Source organism: Penicillium macrosclerotiorum (assembly GCF_028827735.1).
Source record: "Penicillium macrosclerotiorum strain IBT 26536 chromosome Unknown utg000003l_segment0_segment0, whole genome shotgun sequence".
NCBI lineage: Eukaryota > Fungi > Ascomycota > Eurotiomycetes > Eurotiales > Aspergillaceae > Penicillium > Penicillium macrosclerotiorum.
Window position 1 is genome coordinate 584,349 of NW_026643083.1, and position 16,538 is coordinate 600,886.

At 48.5% G+C, this 16,538-nt stretch overlaps 6 protein-coding genes across 6 annotated transcripts; 4 read left to right on the forward strand and 2 right to left on the reverse strand.

Annotated features, from left to right (window-relative positions):
• Positions 1-447: 447 nt before the first annotated feature.
• medA (transcriptional regulator medA) lies at positions 448-2,556 on the forward strand (the record flags this gene model as incomplete). The annotated part of the gene is made up of 3 exons (XM_057074818.1): positions 448-487; positions 544-2,045; positions 2,104-2,556. The coding sequence occupies 3 exons, from the start codon at positions 448-450 to the stop codon at positions 2,554-2,556; spliced, it is 1,995 nt and encodes a 664-aa protein (XP_056934323.1).
• Positions 2,557-4,045: 1,489 nt separating this feature from the next.
• On the forward strand, positions 4,046-6,379 carry trpB (tryptophan synthase TRP5; the record flags this gene model as incomplete). Its single annotated transcript, XM_057074819.1, has 3 exons — positions 4,046-4,181; positions 4,259-4,562; positions 4,648-6,379. 3 exons carry the CDS (start codon positions 4,046-4,048, stop codon positions 6,377-6,379), a joined length of 2,172 nt encoding a protein of 723 aa, XP_056934324.1.
• Positions 6,380-10,128: 3,749 nt separating this feature from the next.
• N7462_003094 (uncharacterized protein) lies at positions 10,129-10,530 on the forward strand (the record flags this gene model as incomplete). Its single annotated transcript, XM_057074820.1, has 1 exon — positions 10,129-10,530. The coding sequence occupies one exon, from the start codon at positions 10,129-10,131 to the stop codon at positions 10,528-10,530; it is 402 nt and encodes a 133-aa protein (XP_056934325.1).
• Positions 10,531-11,516: 986 nt separating this feature from the next.
• Positions 11,517-12,293, reverse strand: N7462_003095 (uncharacterized protein; the record flags this gene model as incomplete). The annotated part of the gene is made up of 1 exon (XM_057074821.1): positions 11,517-12,293. The coding sequence occupies one exon, from the start codon at positions 12,291-12,293 to the stop codon at positions 11,517-11,519; it is 777 nt and encodes a 258-aa protein (XP_056934326.1).
• A 1,843-nt stretch (positions 12,294-14,136) lies between these two features.
• Positions 14,137-14,349, forward strand: N7462_003096 (uncharacterized protein; the record flags this gene model as incomplete). The annotated part of the gene is made up of 1 exon (XM_057074822.1): positions 14,137-14,349. One exon carries the CDS (start codon positions 14,137-14,139, stop codon positions 14,347-14,349), a length of 213 nt encoding a protein of 70 aa, XP_056934327.1.
• A 489-nt stretch (positions 14,350-14,838) lies between these two features.
• N7462_003097 (uncharacterized protein) lies at positions 14,839-16,386 on the reverse strand (the record flags this gene model as incomplete). The annotated part of the gene is made up of 1 exon (XM_057074823.1): positions 14,839-16,386. The coding sequence occupies one exon, from the start codon at positions 16,384-16,386 to the stop codon at positions 14,839-14,841; it is 1,548 nt and encodes a 515-aa protein (XP_056934328.1).
• Between the last annotated feature and the right edge of the window lie 152 nt (positions 16,387-16,538).

Sequence of the window (16,538 nt, forward strand, 5' to 3'; positions counted from 1 at the left end):
TGGCTTACTCGAAGACACACGGTGTTTTGGTGAGATCCCTTTTTCCGCTTGTCTCTGGTTCTGCATCACATCTCGTCTGCTTTCTTGTTTTTTGTCTCTTTTTTTTGAGTCGTGTCTGGTTTCTGGTGCCTGCTTCGGCTCGTGGATATCCGCAGGGTTAACCAGAAACCGACCCGTCTGTCTCTCTCTCGCTCTCTCGTTTGAACTGATCCCCGTGGTCTTTGGTGTCGTTTCCCCCCTACTTCGTTTGGTCTTGCCGGAACTGCTTTGGGTTTGTGAAGAAACAAGTGTACTGACTCGATTTCTCCGGCTTCGCCCTAGTTCGACCCGGATTTCCAAACGCCTCTCATTCTAGGCGAGTCGTTGGATTTCTCGGATTCAGAAGAGTCACAGTTCGTCGGTGCGTTCTCAGACGGCCTGTGGGCCAAGTCTGAGCCTCTTCTGTCTATGTCTAGTTTCCAGAAGCCCGGTGCCGGCTCAGTCCTCGGTATGTAGCTCTTTGGCCCGTGTGGCACCATGTGTTCTGACCGAGACCATCCACAGATTACGCCTCCACGCGGTCTTTGCATGATGCTGGCTCATATTCAGCCTATGGCCAATCCCCTTACGTGACCACGTCGCTTGTCCCCTCCCCCATGGCAGACCAGGCTAGCCAGATCTCAGACTGTGTGCCATATATGCCCAACAACGACTACGCCAGCTCGTATGAAGAGTCTCACTCTCCTATGCTTGGCGCCCGGTCTCGCCAGCTGCCTGAGATCGTTACATATAGTCCCCAGCGCGGTTGCGAGGGCACCCGGGTACTGGTGCAGATTCAGTCTCCCTTCGACCTGCATAGCTCCTCCTACGGAACATTGTATCTGGTGTTTGGATCTAAGAAGTGCGAGTGCATTCCTCACTTTCTGGGCTTTCAGGGTTCAACTTTCCAGTACGGCCTTTCTGTTGATGCGCCGCCGTTTATCACCACTGGTTCCCCGTCCTTTGCTGTCCCTCTCCAGGTCTTCATGGAGACTCAGGGCGAACAACCGGCATCTCTGCAAGTCGGTGTCTACACGTACGAGCATGTTCCTCACCCATCGCCCTCTGGAGAAACCCGAAAGCGGAAGCTCTCGTCCTATTCCGATCACCCTGTCTCTGCTGCTCCTTCGAAACGAGCGACTGGACCAGTGATGCCCAAGATAGAGCCCCAAGAAAGCTATGCGTATCGGGATCATCGTTCGGGATCATTCCCGATCGCTCTGCAGCCTCCGGCTGCGATGACCGGTTTCGTTGCTCCTTTTCACGCTGCTTCGTCTCCACGTACCGGGTCTGGCCACTATCCAGCGATTTCCGCAACTCCTCAGTCGACTATGCGCGCACCATCTCCTTTGACGCCCGCCTGGAGCCCCTCGTTCGGGTCCGTCACCAGCGATGTCCGGGCCCCCAGTTTGGCTATGGCTCACGGAGTCTCCCAGCACAAGGGTCCGTCCTCCATGCGCTCCTCAAACCCAACCTTGATCCGTACCTCCACTCTCCAACAGGCCTCCGGACTTGGTCATAGTCCCGTCTTCAACCCCTACGCCATTTATCCGACCAAGGCTATCCTGAAGCTGAACGGCAACCTGGATGCTATGAGTGATGACTGGAGCAAGGAAGAGCGGGAATCGCAGCGTCGTCTGGTACAGTTTACTCGCTCTCAGACTGGAAGTACTATCCACACCGACTTCAAGGCCGTGAGCCCTGAAGAGCGGACTCCCAACAGCATCTGCATCAGCTGCATCCTGTGGGAGGGTAAAGGCGAGTACTATGTTACCAGTGTGGATACAATCTACCTGCTTGAGTCATTGGTCGCCGTGCGCTTCACCGTTGAGGAGAAGAACCGCATCCGACGAAATCTGGAGGGATTCCGCCCGCTCACAGTTTCGAAGGCCAAGCCAGATAGCGAGGAGTTCTTCAAGGTCATCATGGGCTTCCCTGCTCCCAAGCCGCGCAATATCGAGAAGGATGTCAAGGTCTTTCCCTGGAGGATTTTGAGCCATGCTCTACGAAAGATCATCGGGAAATATGTAAGCTCCCATTGAATTTCATCCATCAACGAACCCCATTCACTGACAATGTCTCTAGTCTGCCAGTTATTCGTCTACTGCGGGTGCGCTCCCGACGCCAATCACCAATTATGCCAGCCACGGCACTGGGTCAGACTCTGGCACCGAGCCCCATGGTGCCGGCTCTCCTCAGTCGGTCTCCGATGCTGGCCCAGTGAGCAACTATACCACAGCCATTCACGCTCCAGTATACACATCACAACCAGATCAATCTTGTGCCTCATTGACCGCAGCTCCCGATCTCCGGTCCATGATGCCTGCCGCTACTCAGCCGTATAACTCCATGGGTCATTACTCTTATCCAGCCATGTGCCAGCCTCAGGGCGCTCACGGCTTGGTAGCCCCAACTCCCCGGGCTTCTTGGGAAATGCACATGGGACTTCCAGCTCCCTCCACGGGTGTTCAAAGTAGTACATGCTACGCCTACATGGACCCGGCATACTCTATTCACGATCCAGCTTCCGGCGCTTGATCTCGCTCGATCGACTCTCTTGGGACATTTTATCGCGTTTGTCTCTTTTAATTGTTTTTTTTTCTTTCTCATTTTATATTTCTTCCCCCTCTTGCTCCGTTGAAGATACACGATTTTCTTTCCTGTCACTCCTTTGTTACCGCGCCCAGACCGCGTCCGCCACGCATGCTGATTTTCATCAGAACGCGATGGTGTTGCTTGTTTTTACGATTTGACGTCTCTCCTTACACACACTTATAATGCCTGAATGCCCCCGAAGCCACCCTATTTTTGCATATTGTTCTGATCACCACGGTTTGAGACCTGTTCGTTGCATTTTTGTTCTAGACGGTGTCTTGTTCATTCCTTTTTTTTTTCTTGTTTTCGGGTTGCATCCCCTTTTGCCGGGCATTTTGGGCTTCCTCTCCTTTACACACACATATCTGGGCTATTGTACGAGTACTTGGCATAGCATGGGCGCTGCAGTCATTCCTTTTGCATTCGCAGGACGGATTGGGATAGATTTTGGGATTTTGGGATACCTGGAGAGCTGGGGAGTCACGCTGTTGTCGATTTCCTCTTTTTTTTGCTCTCCTGGCGCATGAGGAGCGGTAGCTCATCGCGATCAAAGTCATTTCAAGGTCCAGAAGAGTGTCACCCGATTCTCCTTTCTAGCCTTGTCATGTCCTTGATTCGGTGTTCTCCGGGCTCTTTTGATAATTTTTGGGGAGTTTTATTCGCTACTTGTTTTGAGCTGAGGGTTGTTTTTATTTTTGCTGCATTGTTCTGGCGTTTTGGGGAAATCTGGCCACTTGTGGAGCCATGTTCTGTATTCTGGCTTAATCCATAGTTTCAAGTGATCTTTTTTGACCTTCACATACCATCTTTGTATCAAGTATCCGTAACTCAGATCTCAATTATGTCAGTTTTTTTTCTACCGAACTGATTTGCCTTAACATGACACATCTGTCATGCCATAGACCTAATCGCCAAGTGTCAATTAGCTTCTACCAATCACTTCTCTGCCGCGGCCGCGAAATTTCGCAATTACCCCAGCTCCGATCCCGGTCAGATCGTAGGGTGATTAATCGCTACATATTATCGAATCTCCGATTCAATTGCTTGACTTGTCGCACGCAGATCAGGGACAAACTATCTATCTACAAACATAAAAACCATTCAGCTGCATCAACTACCTACCTTGTGTCACCAATATAGCTCCAACTTGCAGACGACCCACTCATCTAATGCGCTGACTCAGCGCTATCTTATCGCCACACGTGATCTGCGGGGCGAAACCTGCGAAAAAGGAAGTCTCCATTGAGTCACACAGCGGCTTCACCTTCAACTCCTGCATTGGTTTACTCCGAATCATTGAGTCGCACAGGGCTCTTACGATTCTTTCATTTATACCTCCTCTTTGTCGCCATTGACCCTCACATCCTCCCATTTTTCCCATTCTCACATTCCTTTTGCTCCGCGCTGCCTCACATACCCACCTTCATTGAACATGGAGGCCATTAAGCAGACCTTTGCCAAGTGCAAGGAGCAGCGGCGGGCCGCCCTCGTGGCATACATTACTGCCGGATATCCCACTGTCGAGGAGGCCGTCGATATTCTGTTGGGATTGGAGAACGGCGGTGCTGGTACGTGGCCCCGGAAGTTGGCGGGGTAATTAGTATATGACGGGTCTTCGAACTGACGATTCCTCCTCACCATGCAGATATCATTGAGCTCGGAATTCCTTTCACTGACCCGATTGCCGATGGCCCTACCATTCAAAAGGCCAACACCAAGGCCCTCGACAACGGCGTCACCCTCACAACCGTCCTTGGATTTGTGCGTGAAGCGCGAAGCCGGGGATTGAAGGCCCCGCTTCTTCTGATGGGCTACTATAACCCTGTTCTTCGATACGGCGAGGAGCGCATGCTCAAGGACTGCAAGGAGGCTGGTGTCAATGGTTTCATCATGGTCGATTTGCCCCCAGAGGAGGCTGTCCGCTTCCGTGACCTCTGTGCGAGCACCGGGTAAGTGACAAGTTGGTGATATTTCGTTGATATTGGTACGCTTCTCAGGAGAGCACGCTAATTTTCTTTTGAAAATAATCTATAGTCTTTCATACGTTCCCCTCATTGCCCCCGCCACCTCCGATTCCCGCATGAAGCTTCTGTGCAAGATTGCCGACTCCTTTATCTACGTCGTGTCCCGTATGGGTGTGACTGGTGCCACCGGAAAACTGAGTGCCAACATCCCTGAACTTCTGGGCCGTGTCCACGAATACTCTGGAAATGTTCCCGCGGCTCTCGGGTTTGGTGTCAGCACCCGCGATCACTTCCTGTCCATTCAAGATACCGCCGAGGGTGTCGTTATTGGCAGTCAGATCATCACCGTGGTCGGCCAGGCTCCCGCTGGTCAGGCTGCCAAGGCTGCTGAGGAATACCTCTCTAGTGTTACTGGCCGCAAGCTTGAGCGTAATGAAGAGGGATCCCTCACCCATGAGATCAATGTCCTCGAGGCTGTTCAGAAGGCTCTGCCCACTGCCGAGACTCAACCCACCAAGGTCATCACCGAGGCCGACACCCCCGCTGGTCCTGGCCTGGGTGACCAGCTCGAGGCCCTGAATGTCACCAAGGACCCCTCTTCCCAGCCTTCGCGCTTTGGTGAGTTCGGTGGTCAGTACGTTCCCGAGTCTCTCATGGACTGCCTGGCCGAACTGGAGAAGGGTTTCGACGTGGCCCGCAATGACCCCAAGTTCTGGGAGGAGTTCCGCTCCTACTATCCTTACATGGGTCGCCCCAGTAGCCTTCACCTTGCCCAGCGATTGACCGACCACGTTGGCGGTGCCAACATTTGGTTGAAGCGTGAGGACCTGAACCACACCGGTAGCCATAAGATCAACAACGCTTTGGGCCAGATTCTTATTGCCCGTCGTTTGGGCAAGACCCAGATTATTGCCGAGACCGGTGCTGGCCAGCACGGTGTCGCGACCGCTACCGTTTGTGCCAAGTTCGGCATGAAGTGCACAGTCTACATGGGCGCTGAGGATGTCCGTCGTCAGGCTCTCAACGTTTTCCGCATGAAGCTCCTTGGTGCTTCCGTTGTGGCAGTCGACGCTGGTAGTCGCACCCTGCGTGATGCCGTTAACGAGGCTCTCCGTGCCTGGGTTGTTGAGCTTGACACCACTCACTACATCATCGGCTCTGCCATTGGCCCCCACCCCTTCCCGACTATCGTCCGTACCTTCCAGTCCGTCATTGGTGACGAGACCAAGCAGCAGATGAAGGAAGCTATTGGCAAGCTCCCCGATGCTGTCGTCGCCTGCGTCGGTGGTGGCAGCAACGCCGTTGGCATGTTCTACCCCTTCTCCAAGGACCTCAGCGTCAAGCTTGTCGGCGTTGAGGCTGGCGGTGACGGTGTTGACACTGCGCGTCACTCTGCCACCCTGTCCGGTGGTTCAAAGGGCGTGCTGCACGGTGTCCGCACCTATGTTCTCCAAAATGAGCACGGCCAGATTTCTGAGACCCACTCCATTTCTGCTGGCCTCGACTATCCCGGTGTCGGTCCCGAGCTGAGCGCCTGGAAGGACGCGGACCGCGCCACCTTTATCGCTGCCGATGATGCCCAGGCTCTGGCTGGCTTCCGTGCCCTTGCTCAGCATGAAGGTATCATTCCCGCCCTTGAGTCCTCTCACGCTGTCTACGGCGCTATGCAGCTGGCCAAGTCCATGAAGAAGGGTGAGAACATTGTCCTCAACCTGAGTGGACGTGGTGACAAGGATGTCCAGAGTGTCGCCGACGAGCTCCCCCGATTGGGACCGAAGATTGATTGGGATCTGCGATTCTAAATATCTTTTCTTTTGATTTTTCGGCCACCCCCTTTTCGGCGTATAGTATTTCTTACTTTCCTTCAATTTTTCTTTTGAAGGATTACGTATAGTGTGAATCCCTCTTTTTCTCAAAACTTTCCTTGTTCCATTTTTCATATTGATGACAATTGCAATCATGCCTAGACGTTTTCTTGTTTCGATGATGCACGGGCCTTTCACACAAAAGCGTGTATTCTTTTTGGGTCATTTCTCCTTCTCTTTCTTACAGTGTTCTTTAGATCCCTCTCTATGTTTATACCAGGGCTCGATGAAATACACTGCGGATTGACATCATTTGGCTTCTCCCGTACTGTTGGGGCGGGGTTTCAACAAATTTTGATATATGATAGCGTAGAAGGGCAGTTGTGGTTATGGAGATGGATGTGCTTTCGATTTTTTGAAACTGTCGAGGAGAAGTTATTGAATACTGCGGGGATCCGTACATTCTTCTGTGCACCCGGCTACTCGCCCCCGAAACCGCCTCTCTTTCTCGTCTAAATCTTCCTAGGTCTTCGCCAAATTTGAGGAGAATTTCTCTTGCCGGCTTCTCTCGTCCTTGATCATGTTATATGTGGTATATACCAGCAGGGAGTGGGTCTTCGGACACTAGGGCTGCCGCAGTCTGGAACAGTTCTTCAAATCATGTCGTGGGCATGATGCTACCGGCTACATAAGATTCCGCACGGATTAGTGGGCACTACTAGTAGTATCAATGATAATCTGTGTTACTAATATTTGAGATTCGAAAATAGAAACAACTTGAAAAGTGCCATCAGTCTTCTTTGGACATTCTTACACTCGTAGAAATTACTATATTGAGCAGTGCCTTGTAGTGGAGTAAAGACCCCCAAACCCAAAATTAAGCGAAGCGCCTGGTTCTCTATCCATGTTGAATCCAACAATGTTGATTCAACAGAATTGATAGGATACTCTTTGGCCTCCCCCAAACCCAACATTAAACGAAGCGCCTGGTTCTCTGTCCATGTTCAACCCCAGAATGTTGATTCAACAGGATTAATAGGATTTTCTTTGGCCTAAATCAATTCGTATGCTACTAGTCCTTGAACAAGAGACACACTCACAGATACTACACGATATATTGAGCCTGTATCCATATTCCTTAGTCTGGTTTAGCTCCAATAAAATATATACGCGCCACATACCAACATTCCGTTTGTACCTGCACATGCATCTACTACCTTTTCCATCATACCTATTCATTCATAATTCCGGTGGAATATCTCTGTCAAAGAAAGAAATCATATTGAGAATGATATCCTTTTCTTCCCAACAGCGCAAGGTAATAGTGATAGATATGGGTAGCGAATAAAACAACGGTGCTATAGTATTAGGAATACTAAATATATGCCATTGTAGCGCCCGGCCCCTGGGATCAGTCGAGGGCGACAGTGAAAGGTTCACCTTTGTATCCATCACCGCAAAAACTTTTACATATTCATTAAATCAAGCATGTTGTGCTTTTGGTGTGGAATGGCGCAGTTTCATCCAAAGAAAGACAGAGAATAATCTCAGCTGTTAATTTAGTAATGCCCAATCGAGACGTGAAGCGATGGCTTATTAAGAGCGGTTTTATTTAATTAAATTCCAACTTCCTTCGCTTTCGCTTTCTTGTTGTTGCTAAATTATTTTTCTAAGGAAAATTTGCTATTATCAACAGGCTATCTCGATACTACATCGAAAAAATACTTTTGTAGGTATCATTACTCCAAGTGCCCTCCCTCCGATTAATATATTAACTTGAAAGCAAATAACTTAGGAATCACTATGCCAGTCTTAGCTATATTCAGTGTGGAAGCGAAGAAGTGGTATGATGAAGACGAGGCCAAAACTATTCTAACGAACGCTCTTGGATGGTATCAAAAGAACTATTTTAAAAAACCAACTAAAGGTTGAATGGCTTGTGATGGCTTCACATATGGGATTGGGGCATCGTATATCATGGAAGTCATTTTCAATGGACTACGCGAATTATTAGGAGGTGTCCCTCGAACCAAACCGGGAGTGACAGGAGACCCGACTGTATATACATGGGATTCAGACAAGGCAGCTGCAATGCGTAAATTCAGATCTGCTTTCAGAGTTCAGATAGTGTAAATCGCTTTGCTTGCTTTCTCAGGCCATGCCTATAGATTAGCCGAAAACGAACCAAGACAAAAATTCACCGTATTGGACTTTTCAATTTTTTAATACCATTATACAGTAACAGCAACCAAAGCATCTCACATATGTATCAAAGCCCAGTAAGTCATTTGAAAATATTTTAGTACGCCGAAGAAGAGGGCAGCCAAGAGCGCCACGGTGATCCTTTGATGGTCAAAGGTGAAAGAGTTTTTCGTAGAATTTAAAGGATGCAGTGGACAGGGATTGATCGGCCGACTACAAGGTATATTACATTACTTAAGATGTAAAGACCGCCTACTCGAGCCCTGTCACGTGAGTTTCCCATCAGTCTGGTTGCCCCAAGGTTTTGACCCCGAAATTATTCCAACTGTGATGGTGCCGTCCTTGGCTTTGAGGCGAAAACAATTGAAACTGGGGCTTGGAGCCCACTGAAAGTACACAGCACACACTCTGCCTCCAACCTACACCATTCGCCCTTGTTCATAGGTGAGGACCCGCCATTAGGTGCATCTGAGCCTCTGCTACACCTTCCTTTATCCAGCCATTTTGGGGGAGATGGAGCAGAAGGGTCAACTGCGCAGGCGGGGAGACTAGATTAAGAGTGACAAGCTGCAGGTGTACTAGAGGTGATGGATATAGACCGCCTCTACCCAGAAGACTCCAAGGATCAGGAGACGAATGAATAGAGTCCATCGCGGCAAATTCCTAGGGGATGCATTTCCGTTATTATTCCCAAAATGCACTGGGGTAATTGGATAGAAAAACCAACCACACAATATATACACCTTTATTAGATCCCACCTTTACAAGCTGTCACAGTATCCTACTATATTGACAGAAACTAAAGTCTTAGTTTAAAGCGAACTTAGGTAGAGTGTCAGAGATATGACTTGGCTGTTCAGGGGTAAGGTCTTTATTGCCGCCGAGATCTTCATACATGCGTGCGTGGGTCACCAGATGCAGTAGTAGATAAGCAAATCCTTTTTCCGGGGTCCCGACCCAATCAAATCAGCTACCGCATTGCCAAGAACCTGAAGTGCCCGGTGCCGACATGTACTCTTTCGCACCAGGCGTATCGCCGTCACTGGGGTAATTCAGCATGCAGAAGCTGAAACTCAAGAAGCGCCCTCTCGCTTGCAGTGAACTTGACAAACAGGTCCCTTGTCCTGATCTGCTATTTTTATTCATAAGGTCAGCGTCCGGAGTGAGTGACAACCATACAGCTTAGCGCCATTTCCCGCTACCCTTCTTGTCCATTGGGCGACGGCGCCTCCCTCGCGCCCGGCAAGTTTCAACACCTGCAGAAGGGCTCGTATTTCCATGGTTCCATAGTTCATGATGCGGGTTTAATTTAGGCATGTCTCTTCTGGTGTGCAGTCAACTCCAAATCAGATGAGTACATATGTACTGATGTGTAGTCTCCATTCTTTGAATTCGCCATAAAGCCGATCCGTTCTATTAATTAAAATCTACTTGGGTAAATTTTATTGTGCCGGTCGCGGTGAGTTTGAGTATCAACTTCCATATGCCTGCTCTTTATAGGTTCTAAGTATGCATAGCAATTTCCATTCGGCCCGAATTAAAACATGTCCACCATACCAATCTATGTTGCCATTCTACCCGGCGAAGGCGCCTTCAACCATTGGGGTCTCTTCATAGACGGCACCACCGATCAGGACAAGGCCCTTCTCCAAGTCAAGGGTTCCGATGGCCAATTCAAGTACGAGCCAGAGACAAGAGATGCCCGGCAATCAGAGGGTCTGATTGAACTATTCTACCTATGCCATGTGGGTGTCATCAAAGTCGAAGAAATTAAAGCTGCGGCAGACCAAGCTACCATTTACAACGATATTCCGGGCTGGAACTGCCAAGACTATGTAATTGATTTACTGGAGGAATTGCAAGAGAAGGCGATTATGGGTAATCAGAATCAAGATTTTGAGAAGCAGATGGTGCTGCTTCGTGGGAAGCAGGAGGGTTTGGCTTGACGGCTTCTTTGCCTTTGTTACCTTTACCTTGTACTTAAATATCCTGTCTTCGGGACTGCTGTCATAAACTTCTCAATCTCATATTGTCTCACTGACCCATTGCATCATACCCAACAAAGTACTTAAATGCGTTGAATGGAGCGCAGTTTCGGCAACAACTCCTCTGAAAGGATCCTATACCATGCCTGTGATCACACAGACCTGAAAGTACGTTGCAATCAGGCTTCATTCTCTCTGGCCCGACTCGTTGAGCCCTTATATCATATATTCTTTTCAGTTTGAACGTACTGAACCGCTAGACAAAGTTAATGATTTATGCCTTCCTCATTATACATAATACATAAGGTAAAAATGTGGCAAATAATGAGGTGATTAGCTCTACTTGAAACATTAATCTAACTTAGTCTAGGAGCCAGAAGAGCTTCAGGAAAGTAGGGTGTATAAATTTAGTGCTTCCGTCTTCGTTTTCAAGTTATAGATGGTCTAACGTGAATTTAGAAGGTGAAGGTAACTAAGTCATTCGACTAGTATTCATTTGGCCTTTGATTGGCCCCCAAAGCTTAGCTATGCGAGTCTAGACACTTTAATTACCCCTCTGGTAAAATGATGCTCATGAAAATAGATATCCTTTTGTTGGGTTGTTGTAGTTTTCCTATTAAAGGCTCTGAAGATGGATGCGATGTTTTTTGAGAATGATAAAAACACATGAACTCCGGTACATGCTTCCAAATTATGATTAATTGATATCACTTCTTCTGCTCCGCTAAGCATCAATGGTTCTGGTTGATCTTTTATCGATAGGTATTTTGTCAAGTCCTCACCAGCAAGTATCCTCCATTAAGCGGATTTATGAAAGGGCTCTTGTTTCCACAGCCAAGACTCAGGCTCGGTGATTCTTCTTCGCCTTGTTATCGAACTCCCTTGTGCATCACCGTCATATCTATCGAAAGAGACATGATTAAATATAGTCCTCCTACTCCTTTTTCTCAGTTGGCGGAGTGTTCGTTGGTAGCAGCAAGCTGTTTTTGGGAAATTTGTTCGTTTTTCAGGCGCGTATCATCAAGAACATAGCCATTCTTAGTGGCACTCTCAACTTCCTCCAGTGATTGGTCCCTTGTAGGGAGAGGGATGCCATTCTTAGCCACCTGACGCTCAAAATTATAGTATTCTCGGCCTTTTTTGATCAGCTCTACAACGGCAATTCCTAGAAGAATCACAGCCGTTGTCTGGCCAAAATCCCATTCGTGCTCGTGCTTTGTCTCGCCTTCAAATTTTCCTTGGTTCGCCTGTCGAAGCACAATCGTCATATAGAGATGCAGTGGAAAGTGAAGCATGGACAGAATCAAAATTGCCCGTCTCCTTTGAACGCCAGCGAACATGCCAGCAAGAACGATAAGAATGAGCCAGAAGCCAGTAACGCCAACATAAGTCATATCGGAGGTGGGATGTGAAGCTGACGGACTTGTTACCAAGTGCGAATAGTAGCAACGACCCGGTTCTGTGTCAGGTGACCATTGACTGAGGCGAATTTCAAGGACAATCAAAAGGGCTAGGTATAGTATGAGGAAGATAAGTGTGCCACGGTAGCGATCCTCAGTCAAGCACGTGCGTAAAGAAATGCGCTTCCGTCCATTTCGATTCTTCATACCTGGGAATTCGCCCAACTTAGCAAGGCAGAATCTCCAACAGACGAGGGCGGCCGTGTTCGACACGCCGACAAAGCTAGCAATGTCGAATACTAGATGAAAGTGGTATGTATCCATTTCTGATGACTGTAAGAAAAATCAGAAACTTTAGCAAAAGAAGATATCGAGAATGGAGGCTGCCGGGGGATCTGATTCGTACCAGCGCAAAAGTGGTGACCAAATATGCTATTCCAAGCGTCGTTTGGAAATCAGATCCGATCATTAAAATCTTAGAGACAAAGTCCAGGCGCTTGCGCTCAATCTCACGTTCGATGGAGTCTTCTGGGTGGACGATATCCATGTTGCCGTGGGTGGTCAGGAAGAACACCCATGCAGACAGGGCTAATGATAAGAGTGCCTGACCGCCGAAGCCTACAATAATCTAGTAGCGTTTAGTGGCATGAACAATTCATCGGCGTTCACAGTTGTACATACCCCATCGCCCACCAAAGGACCCATCGCCTTTCCGACCAGCTCGCATTCGACGCCTGCCTCCGCCATGGCTTCAGCCGCTTCCCTCCTCCAAAATCCCATCATATAAGGTATGATACGTAGATTGTAACAAGGATGGAGTATTGGAACTCGTAGCAATGTTTATGGAGCTTTGAAGCCTCTGTATGGTCTCCGGGCCCAGACGGCTCTGAGGCCAAGCTAGTCAAAGACTGTTTTCGCTTTCGTTTTCACGTTAAGAAATCCCTTTCATAGCAGACGGCATCCATTAAGTATAGCAAATAAGGGTGATTTTCAGCCCCTTCGGCCCCCATGCCGATCGTAGGACGTGTCATCTTGGCAATGTACGCCGGTTGTTCTCTGTTTATTTTCTATTTGGTCAAGCTCTTCGACTCCGATCTAGTTACCCATTATAGTTTAGTGGCCCTTCACGCCAAGAAAGTTCATGACGCTATTTCAGGCCCAATTACGTTGGGCTTGGTTGATCATGCCAGCCAGAGTGTCCACCACTGTCGCTCCTTTAGCAATTTAGGTAATTAAGATGTTGCCAAGCATCTTCCCATTGGGCGGGCCTCTTAACACAGCCAATGGAGCTTGTTGCGTTGCACGGGGCTCCTTGAGTTTATTACCCTACTCGAGCCCCCATTGACCATTTTGGTTTATTGAAATCCAGAGCAATCGGATAATGACATAAATTGCTGAAAACCTTAAACGATTTAAGAATAGCAACTGACGAGTCGGGGTGCCATGGTTCAAGTGCCGCGACTGACAGCCATTTAGGACGGTGCGGCCCGAGGGCAGGGCCGTTAAAAAAGCCTTGTAAATCAGCCCAGACACAGCCCCTTCCCTCCGCCCCGATCGACACTTCATGATTCCCTACAGCTATACCTTTCGTTAGATCTGGCGCCGTCAACTAAGGCCCGCCCGTAATTTTAATTCGTGGGTTATATTAGGCATGACTTTCCCGTATGGGGCTAATGTGTCTAGACTTTGTCGGAACTTCCACTCATTTAACAACACCTTCATAAAGGCAGCCCCTGTCGCTGCAGCTTACGGTTGCCTAATTTATTCTTATGGCTGTCAAGATGATCACAGACTCCCTTGATCATCAGGCAAGACAGGGTATCCCAGGCCATTACAGCGATAGCATTCTTTTCCGTACAAATGAATTTCATCTTCTACAGCTATATTCGAAATTGCCTTCCATGTCTTACATAGAGAAAGAATCTCAAACCCTAATGCCAAGGCGATGGTGAAACTGCCTAGTCCGGTTTTAGTTAGCTGGAAGATCATCCCTGTACGTCAGAAAAGAACTGTAAAGTATCTCACAAGGCTAATACCATGTGAAATCTGTACATAACAATACATTTGATCAATATATTTTTTCTGCCAATTTGTCCCTCCGCCTAGATGGTAACTAGAATCTCTGCCCACGTTGTCCTCTACCCTCCCCACCAAAAGACACGCGACAATGGCCCCGAACCTGCCAGCTTCTACTCGAGAGTTTATCCGAGATATGATCTTGAGCAAATCACTAACTACGACCCAGATTGCTCAAGCGGCTGGATGTAGCCCGCGTTCCGTTACCACCATCCGCACTAACCTGCGGCAATTTGGTGACACCCGAGCGCCTCCCGTTCGAGCAGGCATTATTACACCATCGATGCCGGGGGCCCCTGTGTGACTATTTACAAGAGAAGCCTGACCTTTATCTCGATGAGATGGCAATCTTTCTATGGGATGAGTTTGGCAGGTAGGCAACGACATCTAGCATCAGGCGAGCGCTGATCTCTCAGAAGTGGTCAAAGAAGGCTACTCGCCAGGGGGTGAAGGAGCAGAACAATGATTTACAGGATTATTAGCTCACAACGTCTCCAAATTCCGGTCATACCATCTTGCATACATTGACGAGTCAGGCTGTGATAAAAGGGGTTGGGTTCCGGGGAACAGGTTGGTCACCACATCCGCTATTGCACCGATCCAGGTTAAAAAGTGTGGAAGCCAATTTCGAATTTAGCTGTACCTGACGATAAAGTCTCTCGTTTAGTACCTAGGAGAAGGCTCAGGCTGCAAGTCAAGAATCTTAAGAGATAAGTTTTTGAATCATTACCTCAGCCAGAGGGAGAAAACAATGCTTTCTCCACTGTCTACACATATGCTGTTCTGGGGCCATTCAGGCAATCCGATTATAGATTCCGCTTCCCATTGTGCTGGCTTCTGCCAGTCCCCTACGTATTTCTTGAATGAACAGGTCGCCCTGTTCATCCCAGTCACGACTGTCACTGTCCACAAACTTGAGAACATTCCCAAAGCCCTTCTCAATGCATGCCAGGCACTTGATCACTAGTTTTGAGTAAGCTTCGCCCATTTCATATTTAAGACGTTCTCCCGCAAGCGTGATAAACACTTTTTGCTCGATCTGTGCTTCTGTCATGGATTGGCAGGCAAAATTATTCTCCCTTTTCCATTTCGATTTTGCATCAGATAACAGTGGTGAGAGTCTCGGAATTCGTTCGCAATATACAATGAAGGAATCCCAAAGGCCAATCTCCAGGAGACAAACTCCGAGGCTGTAGATATCATGGCCAATATTGTAACTGGACTCGGCCACACTGCCAGGTCGCGCTTGGCGCGCCGGATGCTGATATATTGCCATGGTCCAGTCGTCATAAGCTTGTCGTTTAGAAGCCTCAACAGTCTTTCGAACATGTTCCCAGTCGGCGAGGAAAAGCGTCCCAATCACGTTCGGATATTTTATCGCGGGGAAGTCTCCAGGGGTAGGCTCGAAGAGCAGAAGGCTCTCTGGGCGAATGCACTTGTGGACTAGATTTCGCTGGTGTACTCGATAGACCGCCTCTGCAAGTTTCCGTGGGAGAATGAAGCGGTAGTTCCGAGGTATTGGAGGTATCGGTTTGTTGACAGGATCCAGGAGGATATCGCGAAACGACCGTGGATTCATGCGATCTTTTGGAAAGTAAAAGACAAACTGAAAACGATCGTCTGTTAGGGGAGATGAAGTCTGGACCTGAAAGCCTGCCAGTTCAAGCAGACCATTGGGAGAGTCGGAAAACTGGATAGTCCTGGCTAAATCCACGGCACTCTCGTACGCATGCTTGGAGGATAACCCAGGAAAAACCTTCTCTTGAACGAGACAAGTTTCTGAACCTCTTCGATTCTGAAGTTTGAAGTCGCACAGGGCGACATTTGAAGTTGAGTAGGGCAATTTTGTGGGCGGCACAATGAGGCAAAACTGGGTCCTGCGAAACTCAAATCGTGACCGTACAGCCCGAGAGGCTATCTGCACTTGCACATATGCTCGGAGCTGGGTCTCCAAATCGTAAATTTGCCTAATGGTAGCTAGAGCAGCCTCAGTTGCCTTTTTTACTTGTCTTTCATTATTATTAAGGGAATTCAGCAAGCGGATTTGCCTTTCCAGTTCAGTCATATTGGCCCATATTTGCTTAGCGCTCTTTTCGAGGCTAGACCTCAAGACTGTGTCAGGCGTATCAATATACAGGTCCTCAACTGTCTCCAGAGTTATTCGCATAGTGCCGCGATCCAAGAATAGGAAGAAGTCTTGTATGTAAGCGATTTCCGTTGACTCTGGAGCTCTTGGAAGCTTTTCGGAAAGCCAGCGGCCCGCATGGACGAAGGTCTGCACCAAGCCAGGTATCGTGATAGCAAGCGATGCCAGACCAATTATGGTATCAATTCCAAACATATTCAAAAGATTTCGTGTTGCTTGTGATATTCTCCATGTAACATACCACAGGCGTTGATTGTCGACGACAGAGTTGGGCAGCCGGGCTGGGGTGATTACACGTGGCTTGCCATGGTTGGTTTACGTGCTCTCTGAGACATCCCTCATCACAC